At 52.9% G+C, this 22,143-nt stretch overlaps 1 protein-coding gene and 1 long non-coding RNA gene across 3 annotated transcripts in view; one reads left to right on the forward strand and one right to left on the reverse strand.

Annotated features, from left to right (window-relative positions):
- The window catches only part of DNAH17 (dynein axonemal heavy chain 17), a 150,057-nt gene that overhangs the window by 42,602 nt on the left and 85,312 nt on the right, over positions 1-22,143 (reverse strand). For both annotated transcript variants that reach the window (XM_057300355.2, XM_008971540.4), the window contains exons 44-54: positions 21,538-21,686; positions 17,061-17,343; positions 16,797-16,970; positions 16,377-16,584; positions 15,695-15,860; positions 11,466-11,568; positions 10,286-10,433; positions 9,826-9,917; positions 7,109-7,270; positions 5,921-6,085; positions 5,530-5,721 (exon numbers count right to left, since the gene is read on the reverse strand). In XM_057300355.2, the coding sequence (XP_057156338.2) occupies positions 5,530-5,721; positions 5,921-6,085; positions 7,109-7,270; positions 9,826-9,917; positions 10,286-10,433; positions 11,466-11,568; positions 15,695-15,860; positions 16,377-16,584; positions 16,797-16,970; positions 17,061-17,343; positions 21,538-21,686 (1,842 nt within the window). The remainder of the gene's footprint in view (positions 1-5,529; positions 5,722-5,920; positions 6,086-7,108; positions 7,271-9,825; positions 9,918-10,285; positions 10,434-11,465; positions 11,569-15,694; positions 15,861-16,376; positions 16,585-16,796; positions 16,971-17,060; positions 17,344-21,537; positions 21,687-22,143) is intronic.
- LOC117976633 (uncharacterized) lies at positions 20,213-21,561 on the forward strand. The gene is made up of 3 exons (XR_004667393.2): positions 20,213-20,409; positions 20,532-20,637; positions 21,376-21,561. It is a non-coding gene; the product is annotated as an uncharacterized LOC117976633 (long non-coding RNA).

Below are 22,143 nucleotides of genomic sequence, written 5' to 3' on the forward strand. Positions count from 1 at the left end.
CAAAGTGCTGGGATTACAGGTGTGAGCCACTGTGCCCGGCCCACACGGCCAACTTTCTAAGAAACATAAGCCAGGTGCGGTGGCTCATGCTTACAATTCTAGGGTTTTGGGAGGCCAAGGTGGGAGGATCGATTGAGGCCAGGAGCTCAAGACCAGCCTGAGCAACATAGCAAGACCTTGTCCCTAAGGAAAAGAATAAAAGAAGGGTGCAGGAGACCCAAAACCTTGAACAGAGCACAGCCAGGTTCACAGCAGCCATCAGGACAACCCAAGTGTCCATTCATGCACGAACAGGTACATAAAACATGGTCCATCTGTGCAATGGAATATGATTTGGTCTTAAAAAGGGAGGAAATTCTGACACGTGCTATAGCACGGACAGACCTTCAGGACATGATGCTGAGTAAAGTAAGCCAGACACAAAAGGACAAATACCGTGTGACTCCACTTACATGAGGTCCCTAAAGTAGTCAAAGTCAGGGACAGAAAGAAGAATGGAGGTTGCCAGGGGCGGGGCTGGGGGAATGGGGAGTTGTTTAATGGAGACAGAGCTTCTGTTTGGGAAGATGAAAGGGTCCTGGAGAGGGACAGTGGTGATGGTCACACAACAGTGTGAATGTGCTTCATGCCACGGAACTAGATCTTAAAAGTGGTGAAAATGTCTTACTCTTCTTATTTTTATTTTTTTTGCGACAGAGTCTCACTCTGTTGCCCAGGCTGGAGTGCAGTGTCGCGATCTTGGCTCACTGCAACCTCCGCCTCCCGGGTTCAAGGAGTTCTCCTGCCTCAGCCTCCTGAGGGATTACAGGCATGTGCCACCATGCCCGGCTAATTTTTGTATTTTTGGTAGAGACAGGGTTTTACCATGTTGGCCAGGATGGTCTTGAACTCCTGACCTCAAGTGATCTGCCCACCTTGGCCTCCCAAAGTGCTGGGATAACAGGCGTGAGCCACCGTGCCCAGCCGAAAATGTCTATTTGTCTTAGAAAAAAAAAATTAAAAAACAGGCCGGGCACGGTGGCTCACACCTGTAATCCCAGCACTTTGGGAGGTCGAGGAGGGTGGATCACCTGAGGTTAGGAGTTGGAGACCACCTGGCCAACATGGTGAAACCCCATCTCTACAAAAAATACAACAATTAGCCAGGCGTGGTGGCACGCACCTGTAATCCCAGGTACTTGGGAAGCTGAGGCAGGAGAATCGCTTGAACCCAGGAGGTGGAGGTTGCAGTGAGCCGATATTGTGCCATTGCACTCCAGTCTGGGCAACAGAGTGAGACTCCGTTTCAAAGAAAAAAATAACAGTGAAAATGGTCAATTTTATACTATGTATATTTTACCACATATGCAAAAGGAAAGAAAAAAAATTTTAAATGGAGACCCTAAAAGAGGCCCTGAATAAATATACTGCAGGCTTGGACTGGGAGCCTTAACAGTCAACCGCCTTTCAGAGTCATCCACAGCAGGATTTAAGGACAGGGCGAGAAGATGATTTCATAGGAATTTTGCAAGAATAAATGAAAAGTTTTTTTTAAGCATTTTACAGAGCAGTAGGAATAGCTCGTTATTTTTGAATATGCCATTTCCATGTATATATATGTTCAGAAATGCCTGCCAGTTTCATCCAAGTAGTGATGTGTATTTCCAGCGTTTTGGCGATTTGCTTATCTATAATATTTAATTTGAAAAACAAGACCTATGGGCTTCTGTACTTACTGAAGAGACTTTAAAAGTGTCCATATAGGCACCCCAGTGGCTGTTCCATCCTTCGGAAGCAAGTCCGACTCCCTGAAATCTCTCTGTTCAGAGAGAAACCTCACCAGGCCTCCTCTTTGGGAGTTGACCGGGGTCAGAAGCCAGCCTCAAATCTCCTATCTCTTGACAAGCTAAGCAAAAGCAAGGGGAAGCTCTGAGCCTGAAAAAGCAGGTGGGCAGCAGGTGGGCCGCAGGTGGGACTTGAGCCAAGGCTACGTCCTTGGACCTTGCCTCGAGGCAAGGAGCGTAGTGTGAGAGCCAGCAATGACCTTGAGTCAAAGACGAATGACTCTTCTCATTTCACAGTGTAGCAAGGACATTGGGTGGAGACTCACCATACCAGAAATCTTTTCCTTTTTGGTTCTTTTTTCTGACTTTACTTTTTTAGAGATAGGGCCTCACTCTGTCGCCCAGGCTGGAGAGCAGTGGCATGATCATAGCTTATTGCAGCCTCGACCTCCTGGGCTCAAGGGATCCCTCCTGCCTTGGCCTCTCAAAGTGCTAGGATTACAGGCTTGAGCCACTGCTCCCGGCCCGTCTGGCTTTCACAGCCACACTGTCCCACGTGGAGTGGCCCTTACCCTGCCCACTGTGACCGCTGGGCTGTCCCCACCTCACCTTCCCCGCTCACTCTCTGGCACAGTCCCCTCCACTCCCGTCCTCTTATGCTGCTGAGGCTGGCCCCCACATCTCTACCCGCATCCTGTCCCTGCACTTCCCAGCCCCATGTGTCCCGCTGTGCGATCGCAGCCTCATCCCCAGGTATCTCATCTCCTCCGGGCCTGGCCCCAGGGCAGTTCTCCCCCACCCTCCCTCCTATCTTGGCTGACAGCCCCATGGTGCTACTGAAGCTGGAGCTGCCTGTGTCCCTGTCATCACTGTCAGCCAAGGATGGCAATTGTCACCTGCATCTAGGCCCGTCTAGGGACCAGCCATTAATAAGGGGCACAGGCTTCCCTTTCTTTGGCCAAAACATCAGCAGCAGTGCCTTTCCTTGCCATAGCCAATGCCACTGGCAGTAGACAGGCAGGACACGGAGCTGAGATTTGGGAGTGGGGGTGTGTGAGACATCAGGGTTATGGAGTAGGGGTGCGAGGGTTAGGGTTAGGGAGTAGGGGTGTGAGGGTTAGGGTTAGGGAGTGGGGGTGCGAGGGTTAGGGTTAGGGTTAGGATTTGGGAGTGGGGGGTGCGAGACACACAGCAAGGCCTCCTCCCTGAGAATAACATGAGGCCAAGCCCCCACCCCACCCGATGGCTGCTTCTCACCCCTCCCCTCTCATTTGCAGGAAGCTGGTGGGGAGGCAGAGACCTGAGCCGCTGAGACCACGGCCCCTCATTCTGCTGACAGGCTTTCTTCATGGGGCAGCCCAGCTCTGGCTGCTGACTCAGGCTGGGGTGAAGTTTTCACAGAAATAAAAACTCCCCACCGCCTGGCCCCGGGGGCTGTGTGTGGGGTGTGGGGAAGGGAGCTGGCGTAGCACCTGAAGGTTTCGGATCCTGGACCCCAGCCGAGTCCCCGAGGTCACGCACGCTGTCTCGGCCAGCACAGCCCTCGCTGGCCCTGGTTTCCCCTCCCCCTCCGTTCTCCCTTCTCGTCGCACCTGCCCACTTTCAGCCTTTGTGGGAATCACAGAGCTTGTGCCCCAGCTCCACCCAGGTCACCCTTCAGCAGTTTCTGTGCTTTCAAACCATCCTTCCCGAGTCCTAGAACACTACCACATCCTGCCCGCTCTATCCCCTGATCAGACATCTTGATGGAGTCTCGTTTTCTTGGGACCAAGCCCAGGGCTTTTCACACGGCACACTGTCCTCCAGGGTCCATCCTCCACCCCTTTTCTGTGCACCCCTAGCCTCCAGCAGGTGCCACAGCTTCCAGGACCTACTTTATAATATTACATAATCACAAACATATATGTTACCCCCATAGGGGTGAGCCTATTACTATGGCAGCACCATTAGAACGATAATCATGTGGAATGGCTCAGGAGTCTGGATCCCCCAATACAATTCCGGAACTTATAGCCCTGTTTACCTCTGCCCTTAGTTCTGAATCCACAGAAGCGGCTTAAGAAATGACAGTGATGGCCGGGCGCAGTGGCTCACGCCTGTAATCCCAGCACTTTGGGAGGCCGAGGTGGGCAGATCACGAGGTCAGGAGATCAAGACCACGGTGAAACCCCGTCTCTACTAAAAATACAAAAAATTAGCCGGGCATGGTGGCGGGCGCCTGTAGTCCCAGCTACTCAGGAGGCTGAGGCAGGAAAATGGTGTGAACCCGGGAAGCGGAGCTTGCAGTGAGCTGAGATCGCGCCACTGCACTCCAGCTTGGGCGACAGAGTGAGACTCTGTCTCAGAAAAAAAAAAAAAAAAAGAAAGAAATGACAGCGATAGCAAAGCTGATTTGTGATGGGTGCAGGGGCAGTGAAATTCCACAGCCCAGATCACAGAGCCGCAGCGGCTGATGAATAAAATAGTACCGCTGAGGCTGAGGCTGAGGCTGAGGCTGAGCACCCACAATCAGCCCCGACAGGAAGGATCAGGGAGAAAATCCCCGCAGGGACACAGAGCAAGGAAACGATGCCGTCATGAACGTAAACCAACATGATTTAGTTAATAGACTAGAGACTTCAATGGAGAAAGCTCAGTAAAACCATACGGCTCCAGGTTCAAATGACGCTTGAGTGGCCGCAGATACCAATGTGAACTAACTCCATCAGATGCGCTGAGAACCCATGACACACTACCGCTCATGGGTCCAGAGGACAGGGCTGTGTTCGGGAGTGCCCATCTGAGGAGTTCAAAAAAGAGCAGGCCGGCCCCTTTATACATGGAGTAGAATCTGCTGGGAAGGCAGAGAACAGCCAGCCAGAAACTGGAGGCTCTCCCAGAGGTTGGCCGTCCCTGGCACAGCCTGCACTGCCCCTCCAGGGTCTCTGCCTGCAGACACCTCCCACCGCTCCCAGCATCACTGGCTCCAGGTCCGCCTGTTAAAGCCACCAGCCCAGCGACTGTCTGAGGGCCACGTACTGCGGGAGGGTCCCCTTAGGTTCCCCCTTGGGTCTGGCATCATCCTGGCCCCACAACAGCGGCCCCAGCACACAGAGAAGGCATGGCTGTGTAGCACGGCCCAATCGATTTCAGGTCTAATCTCAAGCACGATGATTCCTTCTGAACTAATGGCACGCAGTTGCCTGGGAGAGCAGATTTTCAGGAACAAGAAATCAATAAAAACCCTCAGCAGTGTGTCTTGGGCATGGGAGACCTTATGTTTAGTCTAATGTTTATTTCATTCATTCCAAAAGCAGCCATTCAGCATCTCAGGCATGCAGTTAGACACCCAGTCATGGCTCTGAATTCTGTAATCTGGAGAGAATAGGGAACAATTTGGAACACTCAGTGACCAAGGGCAGGGATCCAACCTCTCTGCCTCTGCGATCTGGGTTGATTCTGTGGACTTGTGTCCATCGAGTAGTCGACAGACACACTCTTCACCTCAGTCACACGGACATGCACACTGGCTGGAAGGTTTCAGACCCTTCACCTCAGTCACACGGGCCGGAAGGTTTCACACTCTTCACCTCAGTCACACGGGCACGCACACTGGCTGGAAGGTTTTCTGGCCTCTGCTTTCTAAGATAAAGACCCTTTGGATCAGGACTATTGGTGATGCTCGGATTCCCTGTACTCGCTGGCTTCATTTTGGAAAAGGGAGTGAAGTTTTTCTTTACTCCCTGACCCTACCCCAAAGGCAGCTTACTGAACAGTAAGCTCTCACCTTGAGGTCGGGGATCCCGTAGCCCTTCTTGAGGGTGATCTGAAACACGTCAAGCCCGCTGATGTACGCTGCCAGGCGGGAGAGGCTCTGTTTGCCGCTGCCGCCCACCCCCACCAGCAGGGCATTCCCCCGGGGAGACTCCAGGATGCGATTAATCCTGCAGATGTGAGCCATGGCGTCCTCAAACAGCACCTGCAGAAACCGGAGAGATCCCACAACATCCTGTAGCACCTGGAATCACCTCTGTCACCAGCACGGACTCTGCACACGCTGAGGTGTGCACTGTGTGCCACACGGCCCCACACAGTGCCACTCGGATGTCGATAATGCAACCGGAGAGGGTGACCCGGTCCAGGTCCCGTGCCCTTGCTATCAGCTCCAGCCTGCTCACCAAATTCATGACTGCATTAACTTCATTGTAGCTGCCCAGGACGTCCACGAGGAGCTTGTTCAGAGGAGCCATGTCGGTTACAGGAACGTATTTGGGATCGCCAATCCCTTGAGCAAAGTGGCAGAAGATATTTGGCTTGGCAAATAAGAGTTCATCACCAAGATCCTAGAAAAAAAAAAAAAGACGATACTTCCGGTTTTTGCCACCATGACCACACAGATAGTTAACAGCAATTCAGTACTTTGCCAAGGTGGCCTAGGAGGTCACCCCGGGGTACCAAGCCAAGTCTCCAGGGGCCCAAACCTGCTGCCGTGGGCCCAGCAAACCACTGGGGCAAAATTTCCTAGAGTGGGAGGGTCTGATCCCCACTGTATCAGAAATGAATTCATAGTCCAAAGAAATGATTCCGCCAGGAACACATGGGACACACCAGCGAGGCACACAGAGCCAAGCAGGGCCTTTCTCCACCCCAAGTGGACAGAGGGAGGTGACCACACCCTGATCTACCGAGCGCTCAATTCCTCCTCACTCGGACCCACAGCCACATGCCGGAGTTATCGCGTGGAACCCTCGGACCCACAGCCACGTGCCGGAGTTATCGCGTGGAACCCTCGGACCCAGAGCCACGTGCCAGAGTTATCGTGTGAAACCCTCGGGTCCACAGCCACGTGCCGGAATTATCACGTGGAACCCTCGGATCCATAGCCACTTGTTGGAATTATCACGTGGAACCCTTGGATCCAAAGCCACGTGCCAGAATTATCGCGTGGAACCCTCGGATCCAAAGCCACGTGCCTGAATTATCACGTGGAACCCTCAGATCCACAGCCACGTGCTGGAGTTATCGCGTGGAACCCTCGGACCCACAGCCACGTGCCGGAGTTATCGCGTGGAACCCTCGGATCCACAGCCACGTGCCGCAGTTATCACGTGGAACCCTCGGACCCACAGCCACGTGCCGGATATATTGCGTGGAACCCTCCGACCCACAGCCACGTGCCAGAGTTATTGTGTGGAACCCTCGGATCCACAGCCACTTGCTGGAATGATTGCGTGGAACCTAACACGGATCTTCCCACCCCCAACAAAGGGCCCTTCTGAGAGGGCTGCAGTTCTCATTGGCCGCTGACGATCCACCCTCCTGGAGCCATTCTGGGCTCGGCAGAGGGACTGGGCAGCTTGGCTTACATCAAAGAACTTCTTGGTGGAGGCCATGGTGACTCTGTGCAATGTTTCCTGGTCTTTTTCGTCAACCATTTTGTCACCATACACTCGTTCAGCCTCATGTAGCCAAAGGCGGACAAGGTCCAGTGGGGTTTTCAGAACTTCTGCTGTGGAAAATAAGAGTCCCTGCCCCAAACACGGGATGATCAGCACCATCAGCTGTTATGAAGGCGAGCCCAGTGCTGGACACAGATGACCCTGAGGAGCAGCCCCCTCCCCCGGGGCGAGGGGACCTGTTCAGCTGTTGGCACAGCATTCACTTGGGGCCAGGGAAGCCACTCATCACGGAGGTCCCACCAATCCCGGATGCCAGTGTGTGTGTGTCCTGAGAGATGTGGAGTTTTCCTCATAGGACAGGGTTGGAGCCTCATCCTCCAGAAGAGTGAATGGTGGAGGAGGGACAAGGGAGGCTAATTGCAAAGGAAAGCAGGTGACCGATGCCACAGGGCAGGTCACAGGCTTGGGTACCACAGCAAGCCTATCTGGTCCAGTCCTGGCTTGGCCATTTACTAAGCAAGCGACTCTAGGCAAGCTCGACAAGAGCTTATTGAGGGCCTGGAATTTCCCAGGCACAGCGATGATGCAACAGACCCTGACGCTGTGGAGTTGACATGCTAGCGGGGGAGGTGGCCAGGTACACAAAGAAATAAGGTAATTGCACACTATGGTGTGTGCTCTGAATGACAAACTCAGGGCAGTAAGACAGAGTGTGAGGGATGAGGAGTGGCCTCTGTGAGAGCGTGGCATTTGGGCTATTTTATTTTTTTTTATTGATACTTTTTGATATGTAGTCTTCACTCTGTTGCCCAGGCTGGAGTGCAGTGGCACGATCTCAGCTCACTGCAACCTCTGCCTCCTGGGTTCAAGTGATTCTCACATCAGCCTCCCGAGTAGCTGGGACTACAGAGGCACGCTCCACCATGCCCAGCTAATTTTTGTATTTTTAGTAGAGACAGGGTTTCACCATGTTGGCCAGGCTGGTCTCGAACTCCTGACCTCATGATCTGCCCGCCTTGGCCTCCCAAAGTTCTGGGATTACAGGCATTAGCCACTGCACCCAGCTGGGCTGATACTTTACGTGGGAGGAGGTGGGCATAACTTAGCCTCCCTCAGCCACAAACTCCTGCTCAGTAAAATGGGGATATAAGCACCAAACTTATGTGTTGTTGGAGGAGGAGAAAATGGGAATGTAAGGGGCCAAACCCAATCCCTGACTCAGAGTAAGCAGTCAGCAAAGGAGAGGAAATATTATTACCATCACCACCACCATCGCTATCATCACCACCATCATCATTACCACATCACCATCACCACCATCATCACCACCATCACCATTATCATCTCCACCATCACCACCACCATCACCACCATCACCACCATCACCACCACCACCACCATCACCACCATCACCATCTCCACCATCACCACCACCATCACCATTATCTACACCATCACCACCACCACCACCACCACCATTATCATCTCCACCATCACCACCACCAACATCACCATCACCACCACCATCATCACCACCATCACCACCACCATCATCACCACCATCATCATTATCATCTCCACCATCACCACCACGTGGCATCATCACATCACCATCATCACCATTACCACCATAACATCACCATCATCACCATTATCACCATCATATCACCACCACCATCACTATCATCATAACTATTACCACCGCCACCATCATCACATCAGCATCACCGTCATCACCACCATCACCATTATCACCACCACCATCACCACCACCATCATCACCACCATCACCACCACCACCATCACCACCACCATCACCATTATCATCTCCACCATCACCACCACCATCATCACCATTATCATCTTCACCATCACCACCACCATCACCACCATCACCACCACCATCACCACCATCATCATTATCTCCACCATCACCACCACGTGGCATCATCACATCACCATCATCACCATTACCACCATAACATCACCATCACCACCACCACCATCATCACCACATCACCATCACCACCATCATCACCACGATCACCATTATCATCTCCACCACCATCACCACAATCACATCACCACCACCACCATTATCACCATCACCACATCACCCACATCACCATCACCACCACCATCACTGCCACCACTATTATCATCAGCACCACCATCACTACCACTATCACCATCATCACCACCATCATTACCAACATTACCATCACCATCACTATTGCCATCATCACCATCATTATCACCACCACCATCACTATCATCACCACCATCATGACAATCACCATCATCATGGCCATCACCATTACCATCACCACCATCACTACCATCACCACCATTATCATTACCATCACTACCACCATCATCACAATTATTACCATCACCACCACTATTGCCATCATCACCACCATCATCACCATCACCACCATCACTATCATCATAACCATCACTACCACCACCATCATATCACCATCATCACGACCATCACCATTACCACCATCACTACCACTGTCACCACCACCATTACCATCACCACCATCATTATCATCATTATCATTACCACCATCACCATCATCAGTCCACACCTCCCTGAGAGCTGTGATGAGGAAAGCACCTGTGGATCAGGCACTGGGCCGTAAGGCAGGCATGACATAAAGCTACAAGAGCAGTACCTGGAAAATATTGGAGAGGTCCCTGAGGTTGAAGACATAATGAAACTTAATGGCCGTGGGAAGAAATGTTGCCGCGATTTTCTGATGCAAAGCTGTTAGAGGAAAAGGACGTGTCAATTCTCATGTACTCTTGATGGCCCCAGGAAGTGCAAGCCTCAAGTTTCTAAAGCCAATGGACTACGAAATGGTGACAGCTGGAGTAAGAAATCTGCACAGCTCTTTGAAGTGGGAGGGAGTTTGCTGTTCTCCTTAAATCATTTGTGTATAGAATTTCCTAGCCTCTACCTCCCCATGAAGCAATTGTATTTCACAATTTCTCCTGTCAAAACATAGCATCGTTTTTAAGATATTGATTTAAAATTATAAATAAAATATTTATCAAGGGAAAATGTGAAGAACCATCAGCCCACAGAGCCATAGGTTTTACCGATGGGAGAGGGGATGAGGCCAGCCAGCTTACCCAGGGCCGCGGCCACCAGCTGGCTGCTTATCCTCTGGATAGCCATGGAGACCGAGCGGAAGGCCAGGTGCTGCGTCAGGATTGTGTTGTAGATGGTGGTGAGGGCCTCCTGGCCGGGGAAGCTCACAGCAAACACGCAGAAATGGCGCTACCCCGAAACAACCAAACACTCCCGTCAGCCAGCTCTTGGGGACCTGCCCGGGGCCAGGGCCACCTTCGCGGGAGAGTGGACCCTGTCCTCATGTCTAAGGTCTTTTGGGCATTGTCAGAACGGGCAGTTACCCTCCTTGTGCCTTGCACGTGGTAAAACTGCATTAAGTATCATTACACATGAAACAGACAAATTTACTTCATGCTCTCAAGAAGAATTTTGGCAAAGGCAAGAGATGGGCTCAGAGTACAGGCCTGGGTTTAAATCCAGATCTCTGTGTGTTTAGATAACTTAGAGGCAAAGTCTGTCTGGGTAAGGGCTACAGATAAAATACAGGATGCCCTGCTAAATCTGAATTTCAGATAAACAACAAGTACTTTTTTTTTTTTTTTAAATAGTATGTCCCAGGCCGGGCATGGTGACTCGCACCTGTAATCCCAGCACTTTGGGAGGCCGAGGCGGGCAGATCACTTGAGGTCAGAAGTTCGAGACCAGCCTGGCCAATATGGTGAAACCGCGTCCCTACTAAAAATACAAAAATTAGCCAGGTGTGGTGGCGCACACCTGTAGTCTCAGCTACTTGGGAGGCTGAGGCAGGAGAATTGCTTAAACCCGGGAAGCGGAGGTTGCAGTGAGCTGAGATCACACCATTGCACTCCAGCCTGGGTGACAGAGTGAGACTCAACCTCAAAACAAAAACAAACAAAACAACAACAAAAAACACAGTATGTCCCAAATATTGTATGTAACATACTTAGACTAAAAACATATTTATTTATCTGGAGTTTGGATTTAACTGCATTTTTATTTGCTAACTCTGCCAGTTGACCGGGTCACAGGGAAGGCTGGCTAGCTGCTCGTCCTCTCCATGCCCTGGAATTTTCTGACACATTCTGCAAGGTTAAGGAGTTCTCCAGAGAATGTCGGCCTGCAGCCCTAACACACTAAACCAAAGCTTTTCCTCTCATTTGCCAGAAGCAAGCCTCAGACTCATGGCAGGTGACGGGGATGAGTATGGTTTCTGCTAACCTGAAGCCTGGAGTCGATGGTGAAGGATCCGGAAGTGGGGTTCATGCAGGCCACGTACTGACAGTTATGGATGTCTTTTAACGTCAGCTTGTGTCTGTCATACCTGAGGGGGGAAACCAGCATTCATGTTGTGCCCCTGGCCTGGAGGAGCCATCCCCTGCCCCCACTGTGCTCCCAAGAATGCCCCCCTTATTATTTTTTTGAGACAGAGTCTCGCTCTGTCGCCCAGGCTGGAGTGCAGTGGCACAATCTCGGCTCACTGCAAGTTTCGCCTAATTTTTTGCATTTTTAGTAGAGACGGGGTTTCGCTGTGTTAGCCAGGATGGTCTCGATCTCCTAACCTCGTGATGCGCCCGCCTCAGCCTCCCAAAGTGCTGAGATTACAGGTGTGAGCCACCACGCCCGCCCCCCATCCCCCGGCTTTTTTTTTTTTTTTTTTGAGATGGAGTCTCAGTCAGTCACTCAGGCTGGAGTGCAGTGGCATGATCTTGGCTCACTGCAACCTCCGCCTCCTGGGTTCGCCCCATTCTCCTGCCTCAGTCTCCCGAGTAGCTGGGACTACAGGTGCCCGCCACCATGCCCGGCTAATTTTTTTGTACTTTTAGTAGAGACTGGGTTTCACCATGTTAGCCAGGATGGTCTTGATCTCCTGACCTTGTGATCCGCCCGCCTCAGCCTCCCAAATGCTGGGATTACTCCATGTGGTTTTAAAAACCCTCCACAGATACTGATAATATGTGAAGCAGCTGCTGTGACTTCATGCTCTCCAGAGAAATTTTGAAACAAGAGGCAAAAGAGTGGCTCAGAGAGCAGGCTGGGGTTTATGGTCCAGCTCTTCCCCTGAGCAGTGCTGGGGCTCTGGGAAGTTGGTTAACATCTCCGTGCCTCAATATTCTCACCTGTGCAATGGGTCATTAGGAAGATAAAATGAGCTAACATATGAAAAAACACTGGGAAGAGTACCTGACATACAGTAAGTATGCAATAAATGTTCACCATCCCTGTTATCAGGATAATTATTAATGGCTGCTATTATTAAATAAGCTGAATAGGCCAGGCACAGAGGCTCGTGCCTGTAATCCTAGCACTTTGGGAGGCTGAGATGGGCAGATCACTTGAGGTCAGGAGATCAAGATCAGCCTGGCCAGCATAGTGAAACCCCATCTCTACTAAAAATACAAAAATTAGCCAGGCGTGGTGGCAGGCACCCGTAATCCCAGCTACTTGGGAGGCTGAGGCAGGAGAATTGCTTGAACCTGGGAGGTGGAGGTTGTAGTGAGCCAAGATCATGCTATTGCACTCCAGCCTGGGCAACAGAGCAAGATTTCATCTCAAAAATAAAATAAGCTGAATAATTTCCTTGATGTCACACTACACTAGTTACTTTTTTTTTTTTTTTTTCCCCCTGAGACAGGGTCTTGCTCTCTCACCCCGGCTGGAGTGCAGTGGTGAACACAGCTCACGGCAGCCTCTATCTCCTGGGCTCAAGCAGTCCTCCCAACCTCAGCCTCACGCTACCACGCCCGGCTAAGGTTTTGTAGAGACAGGGTCTCACTATATGACCTGGGTTCAAGTGATCCTCCTGCCTCCACCTCCTAAAGTGTTGAGATTACAGGCCTGAGCCACTGCGCCCAGCACCTTTGTTTTTTTCCCCCATTATGCACTTCGTGTGTTGGAAGTTGATGTCTGTTAGTTTCTAGTAATTCCTTGTATGTTTCAGATATTAATCCACTGTCAATTTTATACATTGCAAATGTTTTCTTCCATTCTTTTATTTCTCCATTATATCTGTCCATGGTGTCTCTCACTGAGCAAAATTCCTTAATTTTCATTTAAATCACAGCCATCAATTTTTTGCCCTTCTGTGTGTGCGTCTGAAACTTTTGCCTGTGCAGTCCTCTCCTGTGCACACTTCTCAGGTCACAGATGTTGTCCCTGTTTGCTTCTGCCCACCTCACAGTTCACCCTTTCCCTGCGGGCCCGTCCTTCCCACGGGCCCCACCCTTGTCTGCCTTTTTCTTCCACAGGTGAGCATTTTCCTGACACATCCACTAAACAGTCCATCCTTCCCTGTTGTCGTGGGGCCATGTTAATCTGATATTCTAGAGGGATCTTTTGAAAACTCAAATCTCACTCTGCCACCCCTCCTGAAGATCCTTCAGGGTAAACTCCAGGGCAGATGTGGACCTAGGGCTGAAGCTTAAGAACGTGGAGGCTCCTCCTTGAGGAAAAGAAAGGAAAAATCTTAAACAAATTTTACAAGGGCACATGACCGTGTGCAGCCCTTGGAAGGGGCCTTGCGAGTTGCAGGGAAACCGAGGCTGAGCCCCCCCAGCCCTCACAGTAGACCTGCCTGCAGAGAGGAACGGGTGGGCTCCCATGCATGCACCTGCCCTCCTCTCCTGTCTGGGTGCCCTCAAATCTCCCACCCCACACCACGTTAGGTTCTCCTCAAATGATGTCAAACTCTCTCCAGGCTCCCTGCTCAGAGTGGCAGCTTTGTCACCTCCCCCAGGGAGCCACCTCTGATGCCTCCGTCCCCACATCACAGCCTGCAGCCCAGAGTAGGCTTCCTATAGTCGTGAGCTCTGGGAGTGTCATTTAGTGAGGAAAAGGCAGGTGATGGAGTCAGACATATCTGAACTCAAAATCTAGTTCTCACTGAGTGTGGTGGCTCACGCCTGTAGTCCCAGCACTTCGGGAGCCTGAGGCGGGCAGATCACCTGAGGTCAGGAGTTAGAGACCTGCCTGGCCAATATGGTTAAGCCCCGTTTCTACTAAAAATACAAAAATTAGGTGGGCATGGTGGCAGGCACCTATAATTTCAGCTACTTGGGAGGCTGAGGCAGGAGAATCGCTGGAACCCAGGAGGCAGAGGTTGCAGTGAGCCAAGATCGCGCCATTGGACTCCAGCCTGGGCAACAAGAGCGAAACTCTGTCTTGGAAATAATAATAATAATAATAATGATAATAATAATAATAATAATAATCATCATCATCATCATCATCCAGCTCCACCACTCATTAGGGCCATGACCTTAAGTAGGCAACCTAACCCCCTATGCCTGCCTTTCTTGGCATGAGGCCAGGCTTCACAAATGAGCAGACTAGTTTCTAGGCTCCTTTGGCCTGAGCTACTTGCTTATTTTAAGAGACAACTATGGCTGGGCACGGTGGCTCACACCTCTAATCCCAGCACTTTGGGAGGCCGAGGTGGGCAGATCACCTGAGGTCAGGAGTTCGAGAACAGCCTGGCCAACATGGCGAAACCCCTTCTCTACTAAAAGTACAAAAATTAGCCGGCATGGTGGTGGGCACCTGTATTACCAGCTACTCAGGAGGCTGAGGAAGGAGAATTCCTTGAACCCAGGAGGCGGATATTGCAGTAAGTCAAGATCGAGCCATTGCACTCCAGCCTGAGAGACAGAGCGAGATTTCGCCTCAAAAAAAAAAAAAAAAAAAAAAAAAAAAAAAAAAAAAAGACAACTGAACTGAATATTCTCATTTTTCCAAACTGCAAACCTAAACGTGCCACCTTCGGTTTCTCGGTGCCGTTAGGAGAAAATCTGCACTCTGTCCCGAGGCCCTGGGATTCCGGCTGCAGCTGCCCTGGGCACCCTCTCCCTCTGGCTCTCACATCCTTGCCACACCGGCCTCCCTGGGCTTCTTCACGTGCGGCAGGGCCTTTACACGTGGCAATCTCTCCACCCAGAATGCTCTCCCTCTAAGGTCCCACAGCCAGCACGACACTGCTGCCAGCTTCCAGCTGTGCACCATCTCCCCAGGGGCATCTCTCTGCTGGGGCTCCCAGCTGGGAGGCTCCTCTGTGACTGCACTGGGGGTTTTCCTCAGGGCTCTTCCTTTACCGGGTAATGTGCTTCTTCCTCTCCCAGCGGGACAGACACCTCAGTGGAAATGAGGAAGGAGGATCCCCCTCCGCTGGGGCTCTAGGCCACTGCTGCATGTTTGTGAAATGGGCGATGGACGAAACTGATACAACCTCTCCCCTGCCCTGGCCCTACCTCAATGCCTTGTGGCCCCACAAGCTTGGGGGCCCAGCTACGACCCGTGTCTCCCTACCCACGTTGCAGCACCCACCCTGTCGCCCCCACCGCCCCACACCAGTCCCGCCCTACTGCCCTGGGGCTCCGCCTCTTCCTGCGCCCCTCCCTGGCCCCACCCTCACCGCCCCGTGGCCACGCCTTCCCCCCGGCCCCGCCCCGTCTAACCAGTGCCGGTGGTCCATGTGCTGCCGGATGAGGGTGTGCGGGGCCACCGTCCCATACTTGTCCACCTCGGGCATGTTCATGTCGTCGATGAAATAGACGAGCTTCTTAGTGCCTGGTGGCCCGTAGTTCCTCCCCGATTTCTTCTCCAGCGGCTTCTCCAGCACCCCTAGAGAGGGCAGAGGGTCAGCTGCCCGCCTGCGCCTCCTGAGCCAGAGCCTGTTAGGTAGGGAGGGGCGCTACCTGCTTCCCCGGAGGACAGAAGGTGGGACCTGGCTGGGATCCAAGTTTACCAAATGTACCTGTCCTGGGAGTGGCCCTTGAGGGGGCACCGGGTACAGCCCCAGGAATAAACAGAGCGATCAGAGGCGAGGGTGGCAGGAACCTTGCTCTCCATCACCTTTGGGTCGCCTTAGATTGGCTGAGACACTCCCGGGGGGACTGCTGCCTCGACTGGCCATCAAAACCCCGTCACCATGCCCACAAGGGAGCACCAGAAAGAGGAGTCCCGGCTGCTCCTCCTCTGTCTCCGACTCAGGAAGGAAAGGCCAGCGGGTGGGGCGTGGGAAGTGAGGAGGTGCAAAGTGGCTAGCGAGTGCCTGGGCCTGCAGTGAGAGGGGACAGGAGGGAACGGGGGCTGGCGGGGGGCAGCCGGGTAGGCGGGGCGTGGCCGGACCAGCCTCACCCTGCAGCATGGCTGAGGTCGTGTAGAAGTTGAAGGGCACGGCCTGCACCAGGTAGTTGTCGGTGTTCAGGCTTTCCAGCTTGTCCCCCATCAGCACTGACTTGCCCGTCCCCGCGTTCCCCACCAGCATCACCGGCCAGGACTTCTCCATGAGCAGATCCATGAAGTAGCGGATGCGGATGGTTTCCGTGGTGTGGACCAAAGAGGCCTGGGGCAGGGGAGGGAAGGGAAGGGAAGGGGAGGGAGCTGTGATTCTCAGACACTTCTGCCTCTTGTGGGTGTGCAGGCCATGTTTTACCGAACAGGTCCTAATGTTGAAAATCGGGTGTGTTTGGACATTCCATGCAGGCGTGTGGGGGGTACTGCACCGATTCCTGCCTCTAAATCACCAGTCGGTGGCCCTGCTTTGGGGACAGTTACCTGCAGTGGGACATCGGGATCCAGCTCAAAGGAGGGCACTTTATCTGTCCAGGGCAGGAACTTTTTCGTGTCAGGATCAATGTAGTAGTCGAAAATCGTTCCCTGCGAGGGGAACTTGATGGTCTTGAATTCGTTGATCCACCATTTACTGAACTCCACTCGATAATCCACAAGCTGTTGAGACACAGAAGTGAAAATCAGGGCCCAGCTTAGCGGGATGCCGAGAGACCCTGTGTGGGTGGCCGGGCCCCCCAGGTGCATCACCTGGTCCTGGAACATGGCGCCACCAAAGGCCCAGAAGCAGGCGAACACGAAGTACAGCTCGTACAGCTCCCTGGGGGAGTCGGGGGGCACGGTCTTCTCCGTGAGCAGGCACTCCAGCAGGTACAGGATCGTTTGGATCACCGTGATCTCCGGCACTGGCGTGATCTTCTTGAACCCAAAGCGCAACTTGTCCAGGCACGTGGGCAGGTACTTGTCAAAGAGGATCATCAGGTTGGCCTTCTCCGACTGCACCTTGCGCCTCTCAATCCAGCTGCTCACCACCCTGGGGGTGACAGGAGGCGCCGATGACACAGCCGCTACTCTGGGTCTGCCAGTGTCCCTGCCTTGGTAAACGCCCCTCCCCACCTCCACCCAATTCTGCTGGGGCTGCCCTCAGGGTCACCATGCCTGCATGGCAATGGGTCCAAACGAGGGTGCCAGAGGGGCCAGTTGCAGGCCCTGAAAGGGTCGGAGGAGGATGCCAGGATCGTGAGGGCTGTGCCCTCTCTGGGGTTGCTAGCTATGGGGGTGCTGTAGGTCTAGAACAGCTGGAAGCCATTCTTGCTACCACATGGGAAGCACATACCAAAAGCTGGTGGATGGGGCAGAACAGAAAAGGAGAAAGATCTCATGATGTCATCTGGGGGGCAGGAAGGTGGGGACAGTAAGGGAGTAGAAAGGAGAGACAAGGATAGGAGCAGGGACATTTCATTACATCATCTGGACTCCTGAATCCAGCCATGCCTGAAGCACCCCTTGGTGCTTTTTTTTTTTTTTTTAAGCTTCAGTTAGTTTGAGTTGAATTTGCCATGTTCAGTGTAAGAGTACAAATCAATACAACCAGCAATCCTTGAAGAGCCGTGTTTGTTGGCCACAGACATCTCTGGGTGGCTCGTGTGGAGGTGGCCCACCACGGCGGTGAGGGGTGTGGACTCTGGGGCCTGACTGCCCAGGCTTGAGTCAGCTCTACCATGGCCAGCTGCTGCTTTAGGCAGGTTACTGCACATGCCTGAGTCCCTGGTTTCTCATCTGTAAACAGGGGTGATGTTTCCATGACCCTCATTTCCAAGGACTACATGGGCTGATATTTTTAAAGCTCAGAGAAGGGGGCCTGGTCCAGGGTAAATGTTGCCAAATCAGCATCTGCTGAAAGCATCATTAGTGCCTGGCCCCCTCGAGTGCCAGTGAGCTTAGCACGTGCATCATTTCCAGGATGCCCAGGGCCTAAGCAGGAAGCTCCTGTTAACACACACAGCCAGCCTGCCCTGCGCTGACCGGCAGACATGCCTCTTTAGACAGAGACTCACTTTTTTTTTTCTTCTTCTTCTGAGATGGAGTCTTGCTCTGTAGTGCAGGGGTGCGATCTCGGCTCACTGCAACTTCTGCCCCCCCTGGGTTCAAGTGATTCTCCTGTTTCGGCCTTCCAAGTAGCTGGGATTACAGGCGTGCACCATCACACCTGGCTAATTTTCATATTTTTAGTAGAGACAGGGTTTTGCCACGTTGGCCAGGCTGGTCTTGAACTCCTGACCTTAGATGATCTGCCCGCCTCAGCTTCCCAAAGTGCTGGGATTACAGACATGAGGCACCGTGCTTGGCCAGACACTCACTCTTCTGTGAGTGTGCTCTAGGGGAGCGCCGCTTCTTCCTGAACGTCTATCACAAGAGAGAATTAAGAGCTGAACGTCTTTGCCGCGTAGCACCGTGTATTATCCAGCGTAATAGAGTAAACCTTTGTATGTCTCTAAGCGAATCAGGGTGTCTCCAAGCCTGTCGCAACTAAGAACTGAATTCCAAGTCCAGTTGGTCTTCAGTAGGGGAGATTGATTTGCAAATCTACGCAGAGGCTGCTGCTTTCTGCCTTCTACTTTGAAGATGTTTGTATCAAAAATTTGTGATGCTGCCTTGGTAGGAGTCACTGAGTGCGGGTCGATGTGTGTGCTGGCTCTGATATGCGTAGCACAGGCCCCAGGAGAGACACATGCTTGTGAGACAGGCCGACTTTCTCACCTCTGGTCCATACGGCTTCTTGCCCTGTCCCCAAGGCCGTCCTGGGTGCATCCGGCATCCCTGCCCCTGGCAGTTGCCTATAGGAGGGCTGCTCCTGCTCTCTGGGGACCCTGTGTCTGCTTCTCGCTCATTTCCATTCTCTCCTCTGCCAATACTCAGGTCTCCTCCTCCTGCTTCCTCCAGGTCACTCCTTGGAGGTGTCCAGTTCCTGCCTTGGCCCATGCTGGCTTCGTTTCTGGCTCCCTCTTCTCTGCTCCCATAGGGTGTCCCCCTGAGGACTCCACAATCCTGTCTTTTTCCTGTCCCCGTGTCTCAGCAGCTCCTACCCAGGCTTCATTTCAGTTCCCCGGACATTGTCTTTGCCTACCCTGAAAACTCCCACACATGGTATAGTGGGTAGGATGGTGGTCCTACAAAAGAATGTCCACCCAGAATCCAGAATGTGCCCTGATTTGGAGAAAGGGCATTAGCAGATGTCATCAAGGATCTTGAGACAAGATCATCCTGGATTTAGGGTGGACCCTGAATCCAATGACTGTGTCCTTATAAGCAAATGGGAAATTTGGACACAGACATACAGAGAAGACCACGTGGAGACAGAGGCGGAGATGGGAGGGGTGTGTCCATAAGCTGAGGGATGCCAAGGACCGCCAGGAGCCCCCAGGAGCTGGGAGAGAGGCCTGGGACAGGTTTTCCCTCAGAGCCTCAGAGGGAACCAGCACTCCTACTCCTTGACTTCTGGCCTCCAGCACTGGGAGAGGATAAATGTCTGTTGTTTGAAGCTGCCCCATTAGTGGTCATTGTTTCAGCAGCTGGAGGGCGCTGTATAAGCAGGCAAGTGTTGCTGGAGAAGCTGGCACAGAGGCACCCAGGCTCAGCAGCTCCTGGCCCTGTCCCCATAGGGAACATTCCACTTGGTATCCCTCTCAAACCCTGGCCACGCTGTGCTGCCTGCCTCCCAGCAGAGGGTCTCACTTCCCATGCAGAGAGCAAAGAAGTGCACCAGCATGAACTCCGGAAACTTAATTTTCTCTGCCTACAGACTTGCATGCACCTGAAAACAGCCATGCCTGCATCCCATGGCCAAACATCATTCTTGTCTCGACAAATACTACAAAGCTTCATTCCTCTTGTTCCAGCCCTACCCTCCGGCACTCCAAGGCAGGACTCGCCTCACTTCTAGCGCCTCCTGCTGCCTCCTCCATACCTCATTGCCATCTGGCTCTGCCCTCAACACGCCCTGAAGCTGTTCTACCTGAGCGATGGAGGTGTGCCTAGCTCCCAAATGCAATGGGAACTCTTCTGTCCTTGGCTTGACTCTGGGTGCCATCCTACTGAGGTGAGTGCTCCCTCCTGAAGCTTTCGTCGCTGGGTGTCTGGGATGGCGCGTCCTGGGTTCCCTTCTGCCTTTGGTTTGTTCCTCCTTTGAATCCCTCACATATTCTTCTTCCTCCCCAACAGTGCTGGTTTTTCTCAGAAAACCAGCTTCTTTCATCACTCTCTACATCTTTCCTGGAGAGCCCAGCTCCCCAGCATGGAACATCCTGGGGTTGGACACACATGGCAGGTGTGCAAAGTACTGGGTGGGCGGGAGGGTGAATGGATGGGTGAGTGGGTGGGTGGGCGGATGGATGGATGGATGGATGAACTGTGACCTCCAGCCAAGATGCTCCTCTGGAGCCTCTTGCCTCAGGAACGCCTCACTGGGATTTCTGCCTAAGTCCACGCAGGACATTTGCACAAAGCTGTCATTTCTATGTCCCCAGGAAATCCCTTACTCTGTCAATCACCAGCCACGTGGCCAAGCCCGAAAATATGCCTCTGGAATCAATATCAAGTCTTCCATTTCTCCAGATTTCAGATATTTCTTAAACCCATCCCCTTCCTCTCTGATCCCTAGAGGCCCCCATCTTGCTGGCATGACCAGCTGCTTTTCCTCGTCACGTTGGAAAGGGACGCTTGCACCTTGGCCCAGCATCAGCGCCTTCCCGTCAGGAGCAGCCTCCTCCTTTATGCTCTGGCCAGGAGAACCCGACCACTGCCTATCCGGGAATGTCCCACTCCCCACCATGCCCTGTGAACGCGGGTTCTTGTCTGGTGTGCTTCTCTGTTTTCGTCCCTGAGAGGCAGCCTGACCCTTCGGATGGCAGCCCAAACTTCCATCACCTGGGAAGACTCCCCGCCTCCACAGAGGCCAAGACCTCCCTTCCCACACCAGCCCTTGTTCCCTGGCACTTTGTGCAAACATCCGCTTGCTCAGCCGCCCTGCCTCGTGTCACTGTGAATTTACACCATTTATTCCCAGGTCTGTCTCTCACCCCTTCACTGCTGCGACCCTGGTGCCTGGTGAGGGCCCGATACACAGTTTGTGACATGAATGATGAATGAATATGCAACTGTGAAACAGGCCAACAACTTCGTCTTTCCCTGCCGAGGTTTGGAACAGGAAAGCCAAAGCCCCACTCACGGGTTCCATCCCAGGTCGGCTGGGTTGATGTAGAGGATGCCGGCTCTGGAGACGGTGGCTGGGGTGGCCGTCCTCAGGTGGCTGATTTCGAACACCAGCCTCATGGTGCGGTTCAGGGGGATCCGCTCGTTGCTGGCCAGGGTGAGGACCTAGGAGGGGGACAGCAGCCCGTGGGGTCCTGCGGCGACTCCTGCCATCCCGATGGTGTTCTGGGGCGGGGGTTACTCGGAGCAAACCTCCGAGCGAGGAGGAGGGGCCCAGGCCAGCCCTGCCACCCCTGGCCCGCAGCCCTAGTCCCTTGGCCCAGGGCTTCTCTGCCTTCCCTGAATCCAGCAGCCTCTAGACACCCACACCGTGGAGGGCTGCAGCATGGAGTCAGGGCTGCTTTCTCAAACCATCACCCCTCCCCATCCTGGAAAGTATTGTGTTCCTTCCTGCATCCAACTGAGGAGCATTTTTAGAAAATGGCTTCTAGACAATTCTACATAACCATTTCTGCTTCCCAGGCCTTTACCCTGAACCCATCCTGCTAAAACGTAAGGTGAGGCGCATGCAAAACCACAACGCATGTGACAAAGTTTCACGACAAGGTGCCCCTCACTCATA

This window comes from Pan paniscus, chromosome 19 (assembly GCF_029289425.2).
Source record: "Pan paniscus chromosome 19, NHGRI_mPanPan1-v2.0_pri, whole genome shotgun sequence".
In the NCBI taxonomy this organism is placed as follows: Eukaryota; Metazoa; Chordata; class Mammalia; order Primates; family Hominidae; genus Pan; species Pan paniscus.